The sequence below is a fragment of the Pomacea canaliculata genome, linkage group LG2 (assembly GCF_003073045.1).
Source record: "Pomacea canaliculata isolate SZHN2017 linkage group LG2, ASM307304v1, whole genome shotgun sequence".
Taxonomy (NCBI): Eukaryota; Metazoa; Mollusca; class Gastropoda; order Architaenioglossa; family Ampullariidae; genus Pomacea; species Pomacea canaliculata.
The window spans coordinates 22618662-22641814 of record NC_037591.1 but is presented as its reverse complement, the minus strand read 5'-3'; the positions used below and the strand labels follow the sequence as shown (position 1 = coordinate 22641814).

General features: G+C 36.7%; 1 protein-coding gene and 1 long non-coding RNA gene across 2 annotated transcripts in view; one reads left to right on the top strand and one right to left on the bottom strand.

Moving 5' to 3' along the window:
* The window catches only part of LOC112556419 (alpha-mannosidase 2x-like), a 33426-nt gene extending 15397 nt beyond the window's left edge, over window positions 1–18029 (top strand). The window contains 6 exon segments of the mRNA XM_025225409.1: window positions 252–388; window positions 791–932; window positions 1503–1636; window positions 1928–2251; window positions 2925–8956; window positions 12970–18029. Coding sequence (XP_025081194.1) covers window positions 252–388; window positions 791–932; window positions 1503–1636; window positions 1928–2251; window positions 2925–3065 — 878 coding nt within the window. The 3' untranslated portion in view covers window positions 3066–8956; window positions 12970–18029.
* LOC112556421 lies at window positions 9779–12273 on the bottom strand. The gene is made up of 2 exons (XR_003097729.1): window positions 11322–12273; window positions 9779–10593 (listed from the first exon to the last, which is right to left on the bottom strand). It is a non-coding gene; the product is annotated as an uncharacterized LOC112556421 (long non-coding RNA).
* Window positions 18030–23153: the final 5124 nt, after the last annotated feature.

Sequence of the window (23153 nt, the reverse complement as noted above, 5' to 3'; positions counted from 1 at the left end):
TTCTCAGCTGCTTTTGTCTCTGCATGTGTGAGTGTGCATGTGTGTGTTTTGAGCTTGCTGCGTAACACAACATTTTAGGAAGAATTTTCCTTGAGGATTTTATACGTGCCATGTATGTCTTTTGATTCCAGGCACACAAATGAGAAAACTTAAGAATTTAACTGTAAAGGCCAGCTTTTACACACCACTTTTCAACTTCATTTAATGTTTCTGCTTTTTCCTGCTTTTAAACAATGTTATTATTTTGACAGGGGTTGATGGAAATACTTTGGACATTCACAACATCGTTAATATTCAAAAAACAGCTAACAAGGAACTTGCATTACGTGTTATGACAGACATCCGCAATTTAGAACGTGTCTTCTACACTGATCTTAATGGTTTCCAGGTAAGACTACAAAAAGGTTTAACTTTTAAAGACCAGGTACTAATGCTATCAAAGAAATTGTTGTGAGTGAGAAAATTGAAATTTAATATTCAAAATATTTTAATAGCTGTGTTTTCAATTAGAGCACAGTTATCAGAGTTTACAGAATATTAGTCATTAGACAGATTCTAAACCAATATTTTGAAAAATTTAGTAATTGTTAAGTAACTTGTGCTGTTATTAATTTCTGATTTGAATTGTTTACCTTTTAAAATTAATTTATAATTTGCCGAATATTTCCCATGGCATCTGTGTGAGACAGGCAGGATAATAGCCTTCAGATTTAAAACTTTGATACCGCTATATACAGTTATCTAACCTAAAAACCATAAGCCTTCACACCTTACTCTATTTTTTCTGCAGATGCAGCGACGGCAGACACTAGACAAACTCCCTTTGCAGGGTAATGTGTACCCTATGTCAACTGCTACATTTGTGCAGGATACTTTGTCTCGCCTCACCATCCTCTCAGCACAGGCTCTTGGAGTTTCCTGTCTCCAGCCAGGTGGGACTGCAAAATGTTTTTATGCCCACAGTTTATCTAGAACATAACCCTATTCGCAGTCCTTAAAAAATATTTTACTGTTGCACTTAATTTGCTTAGTTTAGTCCTTGTTACTTCTTGAGGAGCATAGGGCCGCAATTAATTTGCCTGTACGCCAAATTTTACATTCATTGCATGCCTCCTATCTTTGAAAATTTTCTTGCACTGAGCTTAAATGATGGCTTCGTGTAGTTGCGGCCTTATGCTTCACTGGGGGTGATTAGAAACAAGAAGAGCTTAAGTGATATATTTAGAGATGTTTGCATTTTAAGTTAAGGTAGTTTCCCCCTTTTAATGGGAAATGGTTCAGCCTATAAACTAAAATCTTTAAATCAGAAGAAATAAAATTTTAAGATGTACCTAAGCTAGTTACATAGAGAAATGTGCATTTTGTGTTGACTACGTTCAGATTCTTCACTTTTCTGTTTTGGTGGATAAAAGGACAAGATCTTCAGATTTACATCATCTGATTTGTGGACAAAATCAGAACTTCCAGAGTATGTTTGTTTCTTTTCATGGTTATGGTAACAGGTCAGATAGATGTGATGCTGGACCGGCGGCTGAACCAAGATGATGGACGAGGTCTGGGCCAGGGAGTGTTGGATAACCGGCGCACACCCAACCACTTCCGCCTTTTGTTTGAGACACGAGATACTCCACTTCAGGTCAGATTACTTTCAAGACTTACAAAGATGCACATATTCAGTTGTTGTTGTTTTTTTTAAAATTAAAAAATGGCTTTCATTTGAGACTGCTGCTGCTACCATATGTGTGTTGAAGAAAAAAGGAGGCAGGTTTATGCTTTGTGTTTCAGTTATTTTCAAATTTGTTGTATATGGTGATTTTTATATAGTGATTCAAGAGATGCCTGACTCATTTTCTGTACTATCATGTTTGTTGAACTTCACATGAGTGGTTACAAAAAAAATTTTTTATCAACAAATCTTTGTCTCCAGACAAGTATCCAGACAGTAGGCTACCTTTCCTTGACTGCACACCTGTCTTCCCTGTACCTGACACAGCCCATTTTCTTGATGCCAAAGAGTGGGGTTGCCTCTGGCACTAGCTTGCCTCTAGCATTTTGGCCAAGGTTTTCTCCCCTCCAGACAGAACTGCCCTGCCAGCTACACCTGCTGAACCTACGTACAATGCAAAACAAGGATGACAGCCCAGACCTGCGATTCATTCCCAAGGATTCAGCTGCTCTCCTGTTCCACCACTTTGGCAGTGATTGTGACTTCCCCATCTACACAAACACCTGTCAGCCTAACGAAGGACAGGTAACAAAACAAATGTCATTATTTTCTGTGATTAGAAAAAGTCCTGTTTTCATATATTTCTCAGATATGAACTTTATATTTTTATTTATATTTTATGATAAATGCATCAAAAGTTTGGAAAGTGTATAGCATTGAGAGAAATAGCTCTAGGACCACACTTTAGGAATGCTACCTCTCGTCTTTAGGTACAAAAAAGAGTTATCTTTTCATGTGTTTGTGTGTGTATGTGTGGTCATCAAAGTCTTTGTCAAGTGTGCTATATCCCACAAAGGCTAAATGTCACCACAGAGTCTGTAGTCTTAAAGAATCTATTAACTGAACACAGTGGCCACACCCTTGGGCATCTAAGTTATTCTGACCAGCCTTTTTAGTTCACTTCACTTGCCTGATCTCACAGGACCACCAAGCTTTATTTACTTGTGTTTTCTTGTCAAAATGAAAAGCACAATATGCTCCATTCATGCACAAATGGCTGCCATATACGCCAGTTTTAAGTCTTTAAAAAATGTTAATGAACTTGGAGTCTTATTGAGACTGGACTGAGCTTTTTATTTCTTTTAAATCCCTTATTATGCTTCCTCTTAGATGATTGCAAAATCCATACAATCAACTTCTGTTTTGTATTTATGCCTGTTTGAGGGTTACTGATTTCTTTTGTGTGTCTCTTTTTCAGCTTACCCTGGCAAAGCTGTTCAAGGACATACAGTTTCATTCTGCAGTGGCTACTTCATTAACTTTAATGTATGACCAGCAAGAAGTGGATGTATCATCAGAACTGCATATTCCTCACATGGAGATCAAACCTTTAAAGTAATTCTGTCATGATAAACAGTTTTCAAAAAGGTCTTTCATCTGCTGTAGCCTTGTTGAGATCATAGTGGTGCCTACTAGATGGCTCAGGGTTGTTTGTACAAGCACCGGTGCAAAATGATGTTTCATGCAAGTGAGCAGTTTATGTCATTGTAAATCTTGATAAATGTGTGCTGTGTGAGTGAGGATGAAGCAACGTGGTTTATGTGTACAGATTACCATCCTGGGTGATTTTCAGCCTTAAATTCTTCTCTGTTCTCAACAGGTTTAAAACTGCTAAAGACTTTTAGAAATACCTAAAAAAAAATTCCCATGCATCCATACTGGCAAAAACACATACAGACACATATCCATATTCATGCTGACCTTTGCAGATTTAGAGTTAACTCAGCTTAGTTAGTTGTCACTCTAGGATTTTTTTTTTTCATACCAACATAAAATTTATATTAAGTGAATTTTAATAATAACATAAATTTTGAGGGACAAGCAAGGAGTGTCCATTATGGGACACATAAGTTTATGACAAGACAGACACGTCTTGCTGGCTGACCGCAACCTGTCTGCCATTATTGTGGTGACTCAAAGGACTGTCAGTTCCAGGCAGGCTGGAGTGTATGTGCTGCACACATTGTGGTGAAACTACAGCTTTACAAATATTGTGAGCTCATTTTTAAGTTGATATTTTTGTATGTCCTACAAATGATATTATAAATATCCAAATGGTTCAGAAGGCAGAAAAAAAGCTCACCACCTGTTTTAAAGGTGTGACATTGTGTCATCAAGATGCCTTGTGGGTAGCTGGGAGTTGGTAACATGAAAGATTAGTAATGAGGTATTTCCAAAATAAAAATGTGGGGGTCAATGGTAGCTGCCACATTTTATCAAGTCAGTGTTGTATTCTTGTTTTCTATGGTTTGACCATGATTTGTAGAAAGACTGATAATCATCTGGTAGCACATTTTTATTGTCATGGTGGACATGAGAGCTTTCCTTTCATCTGCATGGGATGTGACACCAGTGAATCACATAGCAACAACTTTCCACCTGTGGATTTTTTCTCTTAGATCCCTGATAACAGTTTGTAGCACTGTAATAGCATGCTACAACATTCTATAATCCTTCATCCACCACATATCACCAACACAAATACTTCTAAACTTGGCACCTATACAGGGAAAGTCATTGCAGGCAAATGATTGCTATGTGTCATTCCCTTTCAGTAATTCAGGTTTTTCTGCAGTGGATAATTTTTTTTGAGAGAGAGAGAGAAGGAGGATTTTAGGTATTTATGTCTTGCTTGCATACATATAAGTAGGTTTACCTCTGCATGTATGTTTTTATGTATTGATGCCTTTTTGTGCATCATTAGCCTGTCTCCCTCTTGTGATGAAGATTCTTCAAATTCTAATGTATTTGTGGTACTCTTTCCACCCTATTATTTTCATGCAATATCAAACTTATGTTTAACTACACCACAATGCTGGAACTACTTTGTGATCTAGTCTACATTCACTTGCCACATTTTAGGAGGATCTTTAAAAGCATCTGTGTCAGATGTCATTTTTTTATTGTCAGGATTGCAGCAGTAAACAATATAACTATCACTTGATGCAAAACTTAGTGAAATGCTGAAGGTTTGTAAGTAGAGCCAGCTTCTTAATTTTATGCCTTCAGCAGATTTTTAAGAAAATGCCATTGTAAAGATGTTTTGTGAAGATCAACTTCAAAGGAAAGTTCTGTGTTGGTAGGGAGGGAGTAAGCATAAATAATGATTAAAAGCACTGAAACATTGTGTTTGAGACTAACATCCATTATAATTATGTTTGTGTGCTTTTTTTTTTTTTTTGGCTTGGCTTAATTTCTCATAATTAAAGTAAAATAAATGCAGTGTGTTATTTAGAATTGAGAGCTCCTTTTTCATTTTTTTTTTCAATTTCATTGTCTAACTATATTTGTTGAAAGTGCCCCATCAAGGGGCTTTTTCTCTGTGTGGGCTGACGGAAAGAATGCTGTGGAAAGATGTTTACATATCAATGTAGGCGATATCTGTAAAATTATAGACTATATCTTAATTACAACATTTCTCTAAGCTTCCATGCAGCAGAAACATTTTAAGTCAAATAAGATGGTGGAGATGGGGGACTAGATTTGAGTGTCTAAAGAAGATGTAGGGATAACATTTTTAGTATCTAATATTGATGATCATGTGTCCTTTTGTACATTCCTGTATGCACCAGCTGATTGAGGTGCAGTTATATGCCCGTGAGTGGATCCCGTGTTTATTTAATTCAGATGATGTTAATACTTCAGGTTTATGTAGAACTAAAAGCCAATCACTTATGTGTGTTGTTATGTGTTTGTTGTGTGGATTGGGGGTAGGACTTGTAAGGTAGGGAAGGAGTGTTTAATATGTATGCATGATAATGCAAAGAACAACATAGGCAAGGAATGTTCCTAATATAATTGTTACTTGCTGATTTCTGCATGTGCTTCATTTACCAAGAACAAGGAGCCCACTATAGCAAAACCACCAGTTTTCTTTTTCTGTGAAAGACAACAGATGGCCGCTGTACAGAAGGGGACGTATTCATAGACCTCCCAATACTTATGAACTCAGTGTTATTTTAATGTGTATTAGAAGTTATAAACCTGAAAGCAATGAACAGACATTAGCATGACTATCATGACTGTAGGTCACCAACCTTCACACAGCTAGTGTGAATTAATATTAATGTGATGAAATATATTTTATCTGCACAAATGAGATGAGTGTATGTAATAAGCATATTTGTTTCCATGAATATGATGACTGCTTAGCTCTCACCAACATGTATGTGGTGACGATGATTATGTAGGCAAAATATATTATGCGTTCAAGAATTTAACATAATTTTGATGATAGTGTTCAGCGTTTTAAATTCAAATGGTAAACTTTGTGGAACATTTTTATGACAGGAGAAAAAGAACACTTGTCATCTAGCATCCCTGCATCTTAGGGTAGTTTTCTAGTTGATGTTTTTCGAGTCTGTTGTTAAGTTTTTTTTTTTTAAATTAGCCTTTTGAAAAACTTTTGTGTGTACATGTACTCCTAGATTTCTGTATTGAGTTGTTTGATTAATCTAAATTTTGCTTCTAAGTTATAATATTACTTGCTGTCACTACAATATCTTATCTTTGATGATAATATTGATTTACCTATTGACCATTGTTTCACCTAGCACAAAATTCAGTAGAGATTTTCTAATTAAAAGCAAGAGGTTAACGAATGAGCAAAAAATGAATTTAAGAGAAAGATTTACTTATAAACTTTTAATAAAGATGATTATATTCTAGATCTGCTGACTTTTTCAACTTGTGTCTTGTTACTGATTATATTACCTTTTTGTAAATAGTTTTTCAGTGGGCGTTCACATTTTCCAATAAGTTATTTTCTGGAACCTCTGCTTCTGGCTTTCTGGTCGAGAACTGTGTTAAGTAGTGTGTTCCAAAAACCACTTCAGTTTATGCAACAGATTTTCATGGCATTACATTATCAAACCATTTATTCCATGCCTTAACCTAGTGTCAAGAACAGGGCATTTTAAATGGCTTTAACCCACTGTGATGTTCTGTTCCAAGTTTGTATTTTTTATTGTGTTATTGGGAGTGAGAAGTAAACATATTTTTTCTGTATTCTGCATACATCTTGAGTGGATATGGGTTGGGGTTTTTTTGTTTTCATTACTCGAGTAGATTTTAAGTTCTAAGCAATATTTTATTCTGTCCTTGGTGCAGGGTTAAATTCTGTTTGAATAGATTCAGGGTGACCTAGTATACAAGGTATAAATGCCATTAATTAACCACTATTAGCTGCAAATTTTGCAGAATGTCATAATGTTTACAACTGTTGTTTATATTTTGATGAAGTTAATAAAGTTCTAATTAATTCATGGTTATTTTCATGCAATTTCATCAGGAATGTGTGTACTTGGATGCATGTGTGTATGTACATATGACTACCCCTTAAACTACTTTTCCAGTTTTTGAATCAATCTTGTTTTTGACTACCTATATTTGCTATACATTTATTTCCGTATAATAAATATTAGATCCCACAGTCACCAAGACTTTTGCATCAGAAGTTTTTTGAATAGCATTTATTATACCAATTTCATGTAAGGGAATTTAAACTAAAAACTCGGACGCCAAGTCTATCACACTTTTTTTGTTTATCATATACACTGACAGATGTAGAAGAGGAGAATAGCTATTTCATTAAGTTCTCTGATGATAGCATTGTTGACTGTTGAAGGAACTTAATAAAATAATGTTAATGCCTCAACAAATTTTGTACATTTGTGCAATGAGAACTTTTTTGAATAAATATAAATAAAACATGAGAAATAAATGAAGACTTTAACAGAATCAAAGATGGTACTGTTGCTCCCAGTGTGATATATAGCAAACCTGTTGAACTGTTAACTCCTTCAGGTAGTTATACCCACTGTTTTTGATTGCTAGCTTAAATGGAATATAAACGCCAAACATATCGATAAACATGGATAACGAGAATCACCTTCTGCACAATCTAGTTTTTCAGTCGTCAAAGCAATCTTGGGCCATTTCTATCAGCCATTTTTGAGTTTTATCTTTTTTTGTTTTGCATGGTGGTTCTGCAATCTGTGACAGCAATATAGTCTGAACAGTACTATCCATATCTGTTCTATGATAATTGGTATCAAACAGAGGGATTTCGCTTCTTTTTGTGATCAACAATTAGAAAAACTTCCCACATTTTGTCAATACATGCACTAACGGGAAAATTTTTGTTATTAAGTTCAAATAAACGTTATGCTATACCTGTATGTAGAATAGGCACCTGAAATCGTTTGTGCCATCTGCAGTCCAGCTCAATTGTCAGTTGTGTGTGTAGACGTGTGATTTTGTAGGTAAGCATAAGAATGGTCTAGATTTAAGTTTGTTTTTTTTTTTTTTTGTTTTAGATTGAGTCACCTGCTCATTTTTTTTTAACCTTAAACTTATTTTGTGACTAGAACTTTTATATATAGTCGCTGAGAAAATTTCCCATGTTTAAATTACCCACTGGCACTAATAAAGTTGGTCATTGATAACAGCTGCTCAAGACGTCAATCACTTTGTTGTAAGATGAGGTACAGAGACGTACATGGCCATCATCCCTGTACACCACAGAACGAATTCTCTGTATTGTTGTACTGATATCCAAATAACATATTATGAAGTCTGTAAAGGATGGAGAAAAAAAAAAACTTAAAGGGATGCAAACCTTTCTCGTGCTATTCCTTTAACGCTATAAAGTCCTGGTTGTTATTGTGTTATTTTTGTGTTATTGTGTGTCTGCAACCAATCTACCAGTATGCATCACTGCCTTACACTAGTACCATGCCTAAACAGAGACAGGTCATGGAGTCGAAAGCTTTAATACTTTTAACATGAAGACAACAGAATGGCCAGTAAAGAAGTTTCTCTTATCATCCACTGTTGCTGTTCGGCCAACGCCAAGCAAAAGCATCAGTTCACTCCAACAGTAAGGTGTCGTGTTCCTTACCCCCTTTAGTGTTAATGTACTGTATTTTTCTGTAAAATATTTCACCAACACATCAAAACGTTTCCTAGAAAGCTATACAAGCCGTGCGAAAGGATTGTTCCTTAAATTAAATAAACTTCAAACTATATTCTTCTCATTTGGATTCAATTGCACGTCGTCCAGTTTCACATTTATCAACTTCCGGTGATCGTCTGCCACACCGGCGACTTATCGAGAGTTTCGTTAAACATTTTATGCCATCATGGTCGACTTTGGCTCTGGACCAGTGAAAGAACATATCGACAACAGTGTTTTTATTATACCAACAATTATAATCATCTTTTTAGTGGGTAAGTTGGGTCTAGAAGACATAAATGCATAGCCATATGGGGTATGCCACGCTGTGATTTAGGGAGTTTAAAATCAAGTCATGGACTGTCAATGCCCATTGAAAACTGCATTGTTTACCACCAACATTTTAACTTAAACCTTTCTTATGTCAGAAAGTCAGGATGTACTCGTGTTAGTGCTTAAGATCGTAGGTAGCATGTATCACAATAAATCAGAAACTCTTGGGTAACTGTGTAATTCATACGCTCTCTTAACCATTCCTTGTCGACTACAAACTTATTGTATATACGTTTTAAAACGAAAGTTTGAAGTTGTTAACACACTGCAAATGGAAGCATTAGTATATGATGCTGCAACAATGGTTGCTAATATGTAAATCTGTTAGTGACTTCAAAATAATGGTTAACATTCTTGAATGTAGCATTTCATAAAGAAATCGCAGGGTTTTATTAATATTATCACCTTATTTCCAGTATATGTTTATGCAAGTGTTCATACAAGATTAGTATTTATCACTCACTATTTTATGGGGCATAGTTTGCAGCATTGCTCCCTTTATGCTGCATCAATTAACTGTTATGATGTTTACATGGTTTTGAGCAAACCCTACTTCGTGGCTATGGATATACATGTATATGTTGCTGCTTATTGCTTCTTTGTAATTCAGTACAAGAAATAACAACTTTTTATTGACAAGTGTACTCTTTGGCGGGAGCACAAAATATATCAGTGGTACATGCAAGCTGATTTCCACATAAAGCTAAACCAATAAAGCCAAAGAATAACTTCAAGATCCTCACAAATGAAACATTGCTCTCATGTTTGCATGTACAAAGTTTTATTTCTAATTTCTTCAAATTATGCAAGCAGAGATCTACTGAAAGAACTAAACATCAGAAGTTATTTCCTGTTACTGTTTTCTTTCATATACCTTTTTATTTCTAGTATGTGATGCAACAATGTATCTTAATGTATGGATAAAAAAAATTATGATTTTGCAACTTTATTCATCTCTTGCTTTTCCTCATCTGATGGAATGTCTTGAAGTACAATGTGTGCCTTTCATCTTTTAGAGACTTTTCTAATTTATATCAGCATACTATATTATTTACATCTGCTCAATGTATATTTATACAAAAATGACATTTTGGTGATCTTTTTTTTAGGGGTTTAGGGAGAAACACTGAATTGTCTGGGCTATCATTTGTAAGGACCAGACTTTTTCTTAAACACATATCTGGCAAGAAAATGAATTTTCAAAAAAGTTTAGATTTCATTACCATGTGACCAATAAAACAACAAAATACATTAGTGAATCAGTGGCCATATTAGATCTGCCAGTCTCAGATGCTATCTGACCTGAAGTGAAAATATTTTTCCTCTATTTTTCAATCTGTCTCGTATGCGCTGCTGACCTTCTCTCTCTCTCACACACACACACGATTATGCAAATTTTCACCTGTGCGTACAAGCTATGATGAAGAAAAAGCATACTGCTGCTCCCTTTGAGTTTACTGTGCTTTAGATTTCTGTCATAAATATCCTCCCTTCAGGCAGTAGGTGGTCAGAATAAATCAGTCATGCATCAGTGAACTGAGAGCAGAAGCCTTCCCCACAGCATCTGAAGAGTGTTTTCCTTAAATGCAAAATTTTAAAAGACGATAACATCTTGGCACTAAAACTTCATGGGCAGTATTTGCATTTGATAAATTTGGCTGCTAGGGTTCTTATTCCACTTGTGAATTAAAATCCTATCTATAGTTCTTTTAAGTATCATAGCCTTTTCTTTGTGTACATTTTCTCCAGTTGTCACCAGTTTTTCTCCAGCTGTATTTGGAACTATGTGTCAATTGTACATCGGACAGGTCAGGGGACCAGGTTTTGCAGAACACTGCCATTTTTTTGTGTTTTTGGCACCACTTCAATATTTCAGTGCGCAAGTTTTCACTGCTCCACTGGTTTTATTTCACTGAGACAACATCTTGATCATGCAATGATTTCTTAATATTTCAGTTTTAGACATTTGTAACTTTTACGTGACTGACTTGCAGATAAGTGGCTCCTCTCATCACTTTTTTGTGTTATTGAAAGTAAAAAGACCTAGGTTCATGAGATCATATGTGCACACATACTATACACCATGTTAACTCCCCAATTAAAATGACATTTCCCTGTGAACATTATACCAACATTCAAGGCGTTCACCGTAAAAGGCCCTTATGGAAATTCCTTGTAAAATGAAAAAATACTAAATGGCGTTCAGAACTGTTTAGATAATGGGTTAAGAAAAGTTCCTAAGCACATAATGTAAGAATGTTGATTGAGGTGAAGGACGAGTTGAGACTCAGTAAGGGCCTGACTTACGTGTGTGGGTAGAAGAACAGATGGATCGAAGCACTGCTGTCTGCTGCTAGCGGATGCATGTGGTCCCCATCGGGCTCTAAATTACAGCCGTGAGCCTAGCGTCAGCAGGTTTGGTGACGGCGCACAGCTCCAGAATATTGTGTTTAACGCTGTGCCCGCGGCTCCAGTGACTGACACACGATTGGGTGGGTACGTACACCTGGGACAGTGAAAGGGGGGTGGTTGTTACGGAGCGCCTCGGGCGTGGGTAATGGCATGTGGTCATACCTCTGAAGGGGGAGGGGCAGAGGGCCTGCGTTTCTTCCACGTGGACTTGCGACTTTTATCTCCAGACCACGTAGGCAGATAGCGACACTGCCACGATGCTGTCATTTCTACGCCCCTAACCCCCACTTCTTTTTCTGCCTCCTCCTCCATGCTGACCCCAACCCCCTTCTTTCGGTCACCTTACCACGTCAACGCGAGGAGAAACTATAGTTCGTCACATCGCCAGCCTCGCCAAAACCATTGCGCACGTCCGCGTCAACAACTTGCACTACCAGAGAAATTCGTCTGCACCGCGGTACTGAAGGCACATCACAGTTGCCAGCTGGCAGGGACTGGATCCCATTGACAAGAGAAATCCGCATTCACGACAGTCACGAGGCGTAACTGTTCAAACTGACGTATCTTCGGCAGCATATGGCACCCTGAGCCGAGCGACTGCTGACGAAGTGTGAAAGTGTCCGTTGAATAGACAGGTGGCAAAAACACTGCTAATTGTCTTCACACCGGATATCGAATATTAGCAGCGGTTTCGTACAAGTACGCTTCCTCTTTATTTGTGAAACATGGAGAACATACCAGATGGCGATAGTGTTAGCAACGACACAAGTGTGAAAGGCGGCAAGGAGACGCACGCCACCAATCTGATGCTCTTCCTCGTCTTCACCCTCCTCTCTGGGGGCCTGATAGGTGAGTGCCGCGCAGTCTGTAGCAAGATAATCTGACAGACAGAACGTAGCAACAGAACGTTTTTATTCTGCGCTGCAGGAGTATCGTTTGTTGGTCCGCAGACCCTTTTCTTTGTATCTTCCCCTCTCCCACCCTCATCCGACTGCAGCCCCATCCAGCTTAGTATCTTCATCTTTCGACCACCTGAGCTGTCCCTCCTCCCCGTTAACGCGATGCGCACTTTATCGAACAAGGCGTGCAAGGGTTAGACGCGTATATCATCTATTGATTCCACCATACCATTGTTCTAAACAATATGTCTTTAGTATCACTAAGTACCCATTCCACCTCCAGCCACAATGGTCAACTACCTAACTAAACATGACAATGAGTTAAAAAGATGAGGCAGACATTTGTAGTCAGCTAGCAATGGCGAACATCTGGTGCCCAATGGCAAAACTAGAAGCCAGTATTTAGTTACATCATCTGATGACTGCATGAGAAGGGTTCTGTGACAGGTGGTTTATACAGCAGCAAGAGTTATTTTTATTTCTATAAAACTCATCAGAGGGAAAAATATATTGAAACTCAAGCTAAGCTAGATCATTAATACTAGTTTGCTGGAAAGTCTTTGCCTTGCAAATAAAAATTTCTGTGTGCCCATGCTATTCTTGTACCACGAGGAGGTAATGTGTGTCACTGTTTATGTGTGCAGCTTTCTTCACATACAAACTGGTGTCCAGCCTTCGGCAGAAGCAGAAAGCTAAGGAAGACAAGAAGCGGCAGAAGCAGCAGAAGAAGGAGAAAGAAACACACGAAAGCAGAAAAAGAAATGATCACTGTACATCACCTCCTTCCCCCAACTGCAGTAGCTGTGTATAGCCTTGACCTCACACAATCATCAGCACAGCTCCACAGTCACCATCACTGATGTGCAAGATACCTTAGTTACTCCTGTTGTAACATCAAAATACACTTGTTGAAGGAAAAACGTTGCACCTCTGAAGTCCAAAGCCGGCTTTCCTGCTTTGTTAATGACTTGGATGTCAGAACGAAGGGAATATTCAAGATCACATAATTTAACAGTGCAGCGTGTATTAGTACAGAAATGCCTGAAAAGCATTTTGAGTAGTGGACAATTAAATATGACTCACCTCTATCCTCTCTTCCCATACTACATGGTATTTGCTGCCTGTCATTAGAAACAGGATTATCATGGTCATGCAATTATTTTCTATTGCCCAAGTTACAGTTGTAAATATGTGAGAGACCTATGTAGCGTTTTTTTAAAACAATTTTTTTAATTAGTTCCAGTCTGCTCATTTGCAAAGTCTTGCATAATGTTGTGATATTACAAGCTGAGCTTGTCATTTTTATGGTCAGTTTTGTAAAACTTGTTTAAGTTCACAATAGATTATGCCTTATAGAGATGTGTTGGTAAACTTTATGTCGCCTACCCCCTCAAAGCAGTCTAAGAGCTCCTGTGTGACTATGTACAGTGAAGAGGTTGCAAATTTGAAACCTTGAGATGACACCCCTAAGTTCAGACACAGTAGGTGATCCAAAGAACATTGAACATGACACTTCTCAGTCGAGTCTTATTGGCAGAGAGAAAATTGAATAGATTTTCTAGAATTTCTCTTACTACAATTATGTCAGTGTTGTACATTTTTCCACAAAATTTTTTGTAGAAAGACTGTCAGTTGACAACTAAAGGACTATGAGCAAATTTTAGGCAGTTTCTCCTTGTGTTATAGCAAATATGTAAGTACGCCTATTCCTAGTAAAAAGTTTTGGTTATAAATGCCTATCTCGTGTCATGAAAAGGATACCTGAAATAACTATTGATTACTGATGACAACTAATTAATAAGAAAAGTAACATAAACTACAAAATGTCAGTAATCCTTTTGTTAGCTTGATGCAAATTTGTATTCACTTTGAATGTCCTTATTTGACATTAGAATTTTTTTTAATTTAGTTTAGTGTATTCTTCAAGGAGCACAGCATTTATTTTTTTTTTAAATACCAGAGTGAAAATGCAATCAGGGAAAATGTAGATGGTTTGTGTGATAGACTTTTGGGTACAAGTCTGCCAGATCATCGTCTTAGAGGCAAACCAGAGGGGAAAATTATTTTCAAATGAGTTAACAGATTCCAAAACTCTGGGAAATCCCTTTTGTGGTTTACATCAGCATTTACTGATTTTTAGAAAGTCCCGTTCTTGCTGGTAATTGTAAGCCTGGTTTGGTCTGTTTTCTACGCAAATTGCTTTTTTATTACTTTTGAAATATGCATGTATGAACTGCTTCAGCTGGTGGTAGTAGTAAATGGATAGAAAGTTTTATTAAGGCTAAATGGGTTTATTTATGTTTTGATCAATGTCTCTTTTTATATCTTACATTTGAAATGTATCAACGACTTTAAAATGTCTCAAATATTGTAAAACTGCAATGCTCCAGTTTTTGCTTGCCCAGTCTGTATTGCTAGATTACCAAAATTTTTGCTAAGCCCTTGCAGCAAGTGTTAAAATTTTATTTAACATTATCACAAATTGTTCCTATGTTATATATGCATTGAAATTCTATTTTATGCAGGTTAATCAAGACAATTTTCGTTTTTTTAAGTGCCAGAAGAATAGGAGTAGTGAGATTTCGAATTTTTTTTTTTCACACTGGCCTTTGCAATTTCTAGTTTTTAAATTTTTGTTCTAGAATTTTTAAAAAAAAACTAAATTAGATAGGAAGGAGAGGGTGAAAATAATGAAGCTGAACACCTTGAAAAGGAGAAATTAATAATAATGTGAATCTTACACAAGAGGTGGGAAACTAATGTTGTCAAAATAATCTAAATCAGAGAGGAGATACAGGAAAGGAAATGGATGCAACGAAGTAGAGTCTGTCACATACAAGAAAAAACAATGTGCGAAATGACTGAGAAAAACACTGATGGTGCCTCCGACACTGCGTACAAGATCATGAATAAATGTGTGTTGTATACAGTAGTTAGCCTACTTGAGTGCATCTGACTGAAATTAAGACTGCTGATATGATTAGATTGCAAGTTGGCTAACTAAAAATCTGGTGAACTTGGAAAGCAGGTGTGTGTACTGCAATAAACTGCAGCATGTTGTCATATTTGAATTTTACTCATCCGTTATGCATGCAGAGGTGATACCACAGATTTTTTTTAAAGAGTAGAATGTTTAACTAGACCGTTTAGTAATTATCAGTTCCCATTAAGCATTCCATTTTGCTTGTGGTTAAGTGTACAATGAGTTTGTAAACATGAATGCAAGTGAGTGCATGCTTTTATTAATGCATAGTTTTGTTAAGAGTAAACGTGAAAAGAAAATAGTCAAGGCAATTGGGTGCATTGCCAGTGGTTTGTGATTTGCATAGTGATTTAGAAAAACAATGTACAAGTAGCCGGTCGGTCTTTTGGCATTTTTATGCCAGCAACACAAGGTTTCCTTCCCTTGATCTTGAGTGAGTACCAAATGTGACCTCTTAAAATTTCTGACACGCCTGCTTGCATCTACTAGGCACAGGTACATTGCCATGGCAGTGCAGGTGCCGATGCCTCGCACGCACACAATGTACACCCTTGTGGCAACTCTCAGTACCACTATACAATTTCTCGAGGGGGGAAAATGTTTTGTAAATTGTTCAAGTGTGATCTGTGTACAAGAGGAAGCCAAGGCTCTTTTTCATGTTCATAACTATACGTGCAGCTCCTTTTCCAGACTTTTGGTCAATGGTTTTTGGTATCAGGGTTTCCCTTAATGCTGATTGTAACATCAGGAAAATTCTTTGTAATCATTTTTAAAATCTTTAGAAAATATTGCTGTAATTATTTTCACTCCTCATGTAAGATATCAAGCATGCCATTTTACAGGTATGATTATCACATTTACAGACTTGGTAGCAGTTAGTGTGTCTGGTGGAAGTTCTCTCCCCTGTTGAGGCCATCAGGTGGCAAGCTCATGTGTACAGCTAATAAAGCACGGAGGCAAGAGCAGCCCGTTAAAACAGACAAGGACTTCCCTTTTATAAAATTTACAAACATTACTGCATTTCTTCCACATAATGAAATTTACTGGCATCAAAATTAAGGATTCAGCTTGCTGCTACCATTATCATCATTCTCTTTTTGAGTATTTTCTTGTATTATTTAGACATTAAAATATTCAGCTATGTTTCATTACATATCTAAGGTTCTACAAGGAATTATACCCACAACTTAAACATTACACAAAAGAGTACTTCATGCTGACTGCTTCTCTCAAACCCTTTAAGAGATAACAAAAATACTGTTCTGCTCAAATTAAAAGAAAACAAGCTCATTGACAATTAGGAAAATGCTGTGTAGGATGGACAATAGAATGAGGGAGACAATTCCTTTGCAAACTTGAAAACTCAAATAGCTACATTCCCCATCCCCATAATCTAGTAACTACATCTAAGCCAATGCTTTATTTTGAAGGTAGTGGTCATCCCTGAAACTTTTTTTTTTTTTTAGGTGATTAGAAATATTTTTTACATGTAAAAGATTACTTTCTGGCTACAAATTAGTATGCGCTATGATCCATTCCTTCTTCACTGATATTTTACACAAGTACAGTTTACTAGTTGCCCGTTCTACCCCTTAAAATACACCCAAATACAAAAATAAAGCATTCTGCTGTTACACATAAGAAGTGATGGCGACTAATAGTGAAAATGTTCTTAACACACGACTTTTTGTTGATACATTTCTTAGTCTAGCTCAACAATACTTAGTTCTTACCTCACTGTGACCAATATGCAAGAACTGAAAGTCTTTGTATTATCTCCTGTAGTACCTACAGGAAACCAAAGGCACTTTTTCTCTTTTGCTTTTTTTTCATCTTATGTCTGTATAATTAAAGGCCTCAAAAAGTAATTTTCATCCTACTGTCATTTGTGCATATTAAGAAGTAAAGCAAGTACATCTAATACTCTGTAAGCTGTATTCCTCAGTTTCTTTAAAGTCATTTATATTTTGGGGTAGGGATAAGAATAGGGATTAGCTGCTCAAGCAATCATCCTGTTTCAATGCCGAGTAGTGAAAATAATGCTAAATACAGTAAGAAAGAGGAAGGCAGCTTGCCAAAAGTAGTAATACCATCATAGCACCACTTACAAAAATTATTGCCCCTTCCACCACAAGAGCTCCCTGTTGTCATAGGGCGAGTTCCACAAGTCTATATACCTGTTTATTCAAATAAAGGAAGGCAACTAATAAAGCAGGTCATCTGGACCAAAGCGGCATCATCCACTGCTTTTATACTTCAGTTGCAAGCCAAATTTTGAGGATTCCGATGTTTTTCTAATTTATAGATTATAAGACTTTTTCTTATTGATTTTTCATCATGGTACTTTTTTTTTTAATGTTTGCATTTCTTTGAAGCCTTTCTCCACTGTTCTCAAACATGAGTTTACCCTCTGATGGCCAGCACTACAAATTTCTCATTTGAACAAAAGACTGCACAAAATTTTTAAACCACTGATTTAGATTTATTTATATCTGCTTATCGCAAACAATGCACATTCAGATTAAGAAAATGACATTCCATTATGTTGTGCATTTCTATGATTAGTACATCATTTAAGTCTTTGTCTAAGGTGTTGCTTGTCAGTAAAAAAAAAAAATGCCTAAAAACATGTTAACTTGCTGACTGAATCAGTCTTTACATGAAGCAACCAGGTGGACAAAAGATAAAAATATATATATAATAAACAGGTCTGGAAAACAACATATGCGTGAAATTTGTTTAGTGAGTGCTGAATGAGTGCATACTTCTCTGAAGGTGTTGAAAACATTTTGATAATTTTTGTAATTCTGAAATAGAATATGTAGAACAGATGTTAACATTTTTGGTGAGAGAAATACAAAAATCTCCCTTCGTCATTTCTGCTTTCACTTTGTCATGCTTGTTCTTCTATTGTTGCACTTGAGTGAAGATTTATAGAGGAACTAATTCTACAAGTAGAGCAACTGATCAATACGCATATACCCTGGTAGACAAAGATGGGCTATTAAAATGGACTATTTTTTATTTCTGAATATGATTTCTGCAAAAAATCACAATAAAGCACAAACAGTTGGTCTCAAAAATTTTATTTTTATGAACACACGAACTGGAAAACATTTGAATAAAATGCAATCAACTTCTGTGTTCTGATAAAGAGTCAGCAATACATGTACTCATTTTTTTCCCAAAGACTACACCACTCCTGCTATACTGACCTCTTGCCCTAGTCAAATCAACCCCACCAGGACCACATCATCCCACTAAGACCACATCATCCCAACATTGCAAGTTGAATCAACCTGGCCCAGGCTAAAAAAAAAATGCCTGAGCAGCAACACCTGCTTTATATTAACCCTTAAAGCACGATAAGCCGCAATCGTGGCTTTGCCAGGGAAGGCGATTTTAATTACTTTTATTGCAAAGTTCAAGCTTTCTCCTTTCCAAAAAATGTAAAGGTTTCTTGGCCTCTTTACCTGAGAGCAGCAATAATAATAATAATAATAAAAAAATCAAAAAAAATCAACAACTGTTATCTTCACAGTCTTCTGTAATACTTATATACTTTTATTAAGTTATCAGAGGGTTAACCAAATGTCTGCATAAACTTTGACTAGGTTTTATTATGCATAACTGTGCCTATACATATACCTCAAAACTAAAGAATAAGGACAACTAAAGAATAAGTGCTTTTCTTAAAATTTGACTGAAGAGAAATCTTAGTATATCTTTAATATTGTGACTGAAATTGTTCAACCAATGACACTGTTGGTAAATATTTGACATTGATAGCATCACCTGTCTTCGGTCTTTTGGGTCTGGAACAATAACACTTTCAGCGCTGAGACTATATGATCATTACAGGGTCAATTCATCTCAGGCAGGTAGCAGATATGACTAGAGTTGACATGGCTGTATAAGCAAGCAGTCTCTTTCATGTACTTAATTTATAATACGTGATAACTGCAGAAAATCATAATATAGGTAAACACATTGGCTAGAAATAGGCTACTTTAAATGTACTTTTTTTTTTCAATAGCCAACTTCTGCAAAAAATTGTAATGGAGCACAAAATGCTGGTTGCAAGTGACATCGGATATGTAGTTGTGTAAGACATGTTGTTTACAAAGTGGAATATGTCTGAAAACTCTTTCGAGTCTTCACTAAATGGAGGTCATAATAGGGAAGGTTTTATTTTGGCGGTTTTACTGCATTAAATTAAAAAATTCAGAGATCAACAGAATCTTTTTTTTTAAAACAGCACCAATAGGGCTAACAATCCTTTGCTTATGAGACCAGCTGCATGAGCTTTCTTTTTGTACAGAGCTTTGAGCCTGTCTGCATGGTGGGGTAAAGCGCAATATAAATCAACTTTATTAAATAGCACTTGAAGTACAAACAACAATTACTGTTATCTTTTGTTCAGTCCCATGCCTGAAACTGTTAACAAAAATATGTTACAACTGAAATGCTGCCAAGTCCAAGAAATAAGACCTTAATATATTACATGATGATCCCTCCTTTTTCACCTTGCTCACAGTTTCCTTCACTCTCATTCTGAATCAGATAAAGAGATAGAGACAATGCCACCACTCCCATCCTCATGTTTGTACATGATGAGAAAAACGAACTTAAAGTATTAATACCAAATATCTATGGAGAATTCTGCATGAATTAACAACTATGTTGACTCTAACTCCTACCTGTCATCACTATCATTTGTCATACAATTTTCTGCCTTTTTTCTTTGTAATATCAAAAAAGGCACCAGTTTTGCTGCTAATGACAAAACCTTTTTTATTCTTTCTGCCATCTATTCTAATATTGAAGAACTATGCAGGGGCAACTAATCTGTACTTTAAGAGTTAAAATAAGCCTCCATATTATGACTCGCTAAAATCCAGTCATTACTTAATGGGGCTGTGGTAGGGAAATCAACCAGTCTGCTTTTGTTTCACGAACCATGACCTCAAACACCTGAACAAAAATGCCTTTAAAATTTAACCCAACACTCTGTCCACAACTGTCCTCTGAACCACTTGAATTGTGTGGAGTCTCGGTTTATAATACAATTCCTGCACCAATGAGGTCTTCTTGCTGACAGCATCGTAGAAATGTCGGCCGGGACAAGTGCAATTTGGATTTTTTAAACAGGCAAATTGCACAAATCACAACCCAAGCAACTACGCTGCATCCACAGTAGATGGCATTTTCACAGACTTCTGCCAAAATTAGAGCTTGTTCTGCTTAAGAAGGGCCTTGATGGTTCCAGAAGATGGAATATGTCTACATCTCAAACTGGGTGACTTAGTAACATAATTCATAAAAGAAAAGGAATGTTTTTGTAAAGGCAAAAATGCTTCTTTAAATCTTACACTAATTAATGACAGATAAGAGCTTTCAGATTAACGAACAAATTCCTCACTGCCAGAAAACTGTCATTTGTTTTTTGCAGCTGCATACCCTGACCACCAATCACAGAAAAAAGATATACTATCACCTACCACATCGGATGACTGTCATAAGATAGAACTGTGGCTGCAACAAGCATCTAAAGGTTTCTGTACATAAAAACATGCATTACTTCATCTGTGCTTCCACATGCCTGCTACACTGACAGCTTCGTGAGCTGTTTTACTTGCTGATTGAGTGAAGGCTCTCTCAATGCATAAAGACGTTAAATCTCACTGGTGTCAGCAAAGGTCTATATTCAAGTAAACATCAGGTGGTCAGTTTAGTCTCCTAACCTATAGGTTCGAGGAGAGAGTGCTGTAGATACAGACATGGCAGTTGATAAGATGCATTGTGGTCTATCATCTGCATAGCAAGGCTTAGAGTTCGCAGATAGGCCCAAACTTTGATGTTCTCAGACCAGCTTTTTGTATTGGCTGGCCTGCTTTCTCCTACCCCATTCCAGGTAAAAGCAATAACATTACAAATACAAAGCTTTCTCTCTCAATGCGTACTGTCCAGAATACCAGTAGGAATTTATCTCTGCAACACTGATTTCTCTCTCCACAGATACTTGAACTGAGCAAGATGTAACCATAGACACGCTGGAATAATTCTGTCACCTACTTTCTTTTTCCACAATGCAGCAATCTTCCACAGCCAGAGATCTGATTTAATTTTAAATATCTTTGACATGCATTCTTGTTCCCTGAAGATAAAGGAAATAGGTGACTGCCAAGGGGTTCCTAGCAAGGCAGAGGAAAAAGGGACATCGTCACTCTAAAAGTGGCAGGGTCAAAAAAAAAAAAAATAAAAAAAAAAAAAAAATAAAAGCCTGGTGGGGAGAGGACTAGCAAAATGAGGAACACAATGAAGTGGATACATGGTAGTGCAATGGAGCACAGAAACAAGTATGAAAGAGTGGAACTTGAGGGGCAAAAAGAAGAAGGGACAACAGAAACAAACAGCCACTCGCACAGCTGGTGTCTGCGGCTGATCAGACCTGGGAACAGCAGGCTGGGACCAGTGCAATTTGACACCCATATCACAAATCACTACCCTGGTCACAACCGCTGCACCAACGTCCCCACTCTTCTCCTCCTAGTTAAGTGCACATATTTCATGCATGCAAACATTCTTTTTTTTTTTTTGCATATTTTATGGCCAACAGTCGCACCATTTATAATATTACTACAAATATATCTGTGCCAGGACAATGTAACAACAATAACACTCAACAGAAAGGGTTATTTACTCAGGTTGGATAAATGGCATTTTGCAAATGAACTGATGCTATTAATCTTGAGGGAAAAATATGTTCTTGTGGATCTTACAAACTGCTAATAAGAATTTCCAACCTCCTACTACCCTGATTCATTTCATGCAGTTAATTCAACATGGATATGATGCAAATGAGCTATAGAAGACATTTGCATTCATGGGTGCAAACTGTAAGGGAAGAGTTAACAGAAATCAAGCAGTCCATTATATTTTTTTTACATTACCTCATCTCGAGCCACATTGTCCCCCAATTTTTAGCCGTGCAGTGGTTCTTAGAAATGCAGGTCTTTCAGCACTTTATCATTTATTATCTTGCTGACATCTAAAAAGACACAAACCATTCATTAATACTTTTGCAGAACCCCGTTTCTACAGGAATCCTATTTACCAAGGCTTGATTTCATGCTGAGGCTGTAAACTATTAACTTGTCATGCGTACCTCAAGGTGTTTGTCTATCATGGACACTGTCAGCTCCATAGTTAATTGCCCCTGACTAGAACGTTGCGGCACCCAAGACAAAAGATATTGGCTTCTTAATGGCCTGTAAGTCAGTTTTACAGACTCAACATGAAATCCAGTCCATTACATGATTTATGTCAAAGACAAGCAATTTCTTTCCTGAAAAGTTTATTTAAATGTAGTATCAGGGTTCGATACAGTTCTCACAAAACAAAATTCTTCACTTTCCAAACCCCTTTAACAATTTTTTACCTAATTGTTGGGCCTTCTTGCCAACACATAAATGTTTTCAAGGTCAAATAAAAATATCTTTGTTACATATCTGACACCGTGTGCAATTAAGAATGCCCCTGTGTCTCTTACTACTGTAAACTCATTCCCTGCATGTATAGGCTAGTTAAAACCTCTCTAATAATACTGACTTCTGCTTTCTCTTATCTAGTTATTTGTCTAGCAATAAAGCACAATTTGTTACTTTTAAAAAAATCTTTGTAACAGTAGAAAAAGTATTCTGTGAATAGCAGCAAAAATTGAATATTTTAGTGCAAATTGGGAAAAGGTTTGAATAAATTTACTTGTTACCTTTAGGCAAGGATTTATATCAAAGTGCAATTAAGGCACCATATGGAAATCTATTACTCTTGCTTTATGTCCCT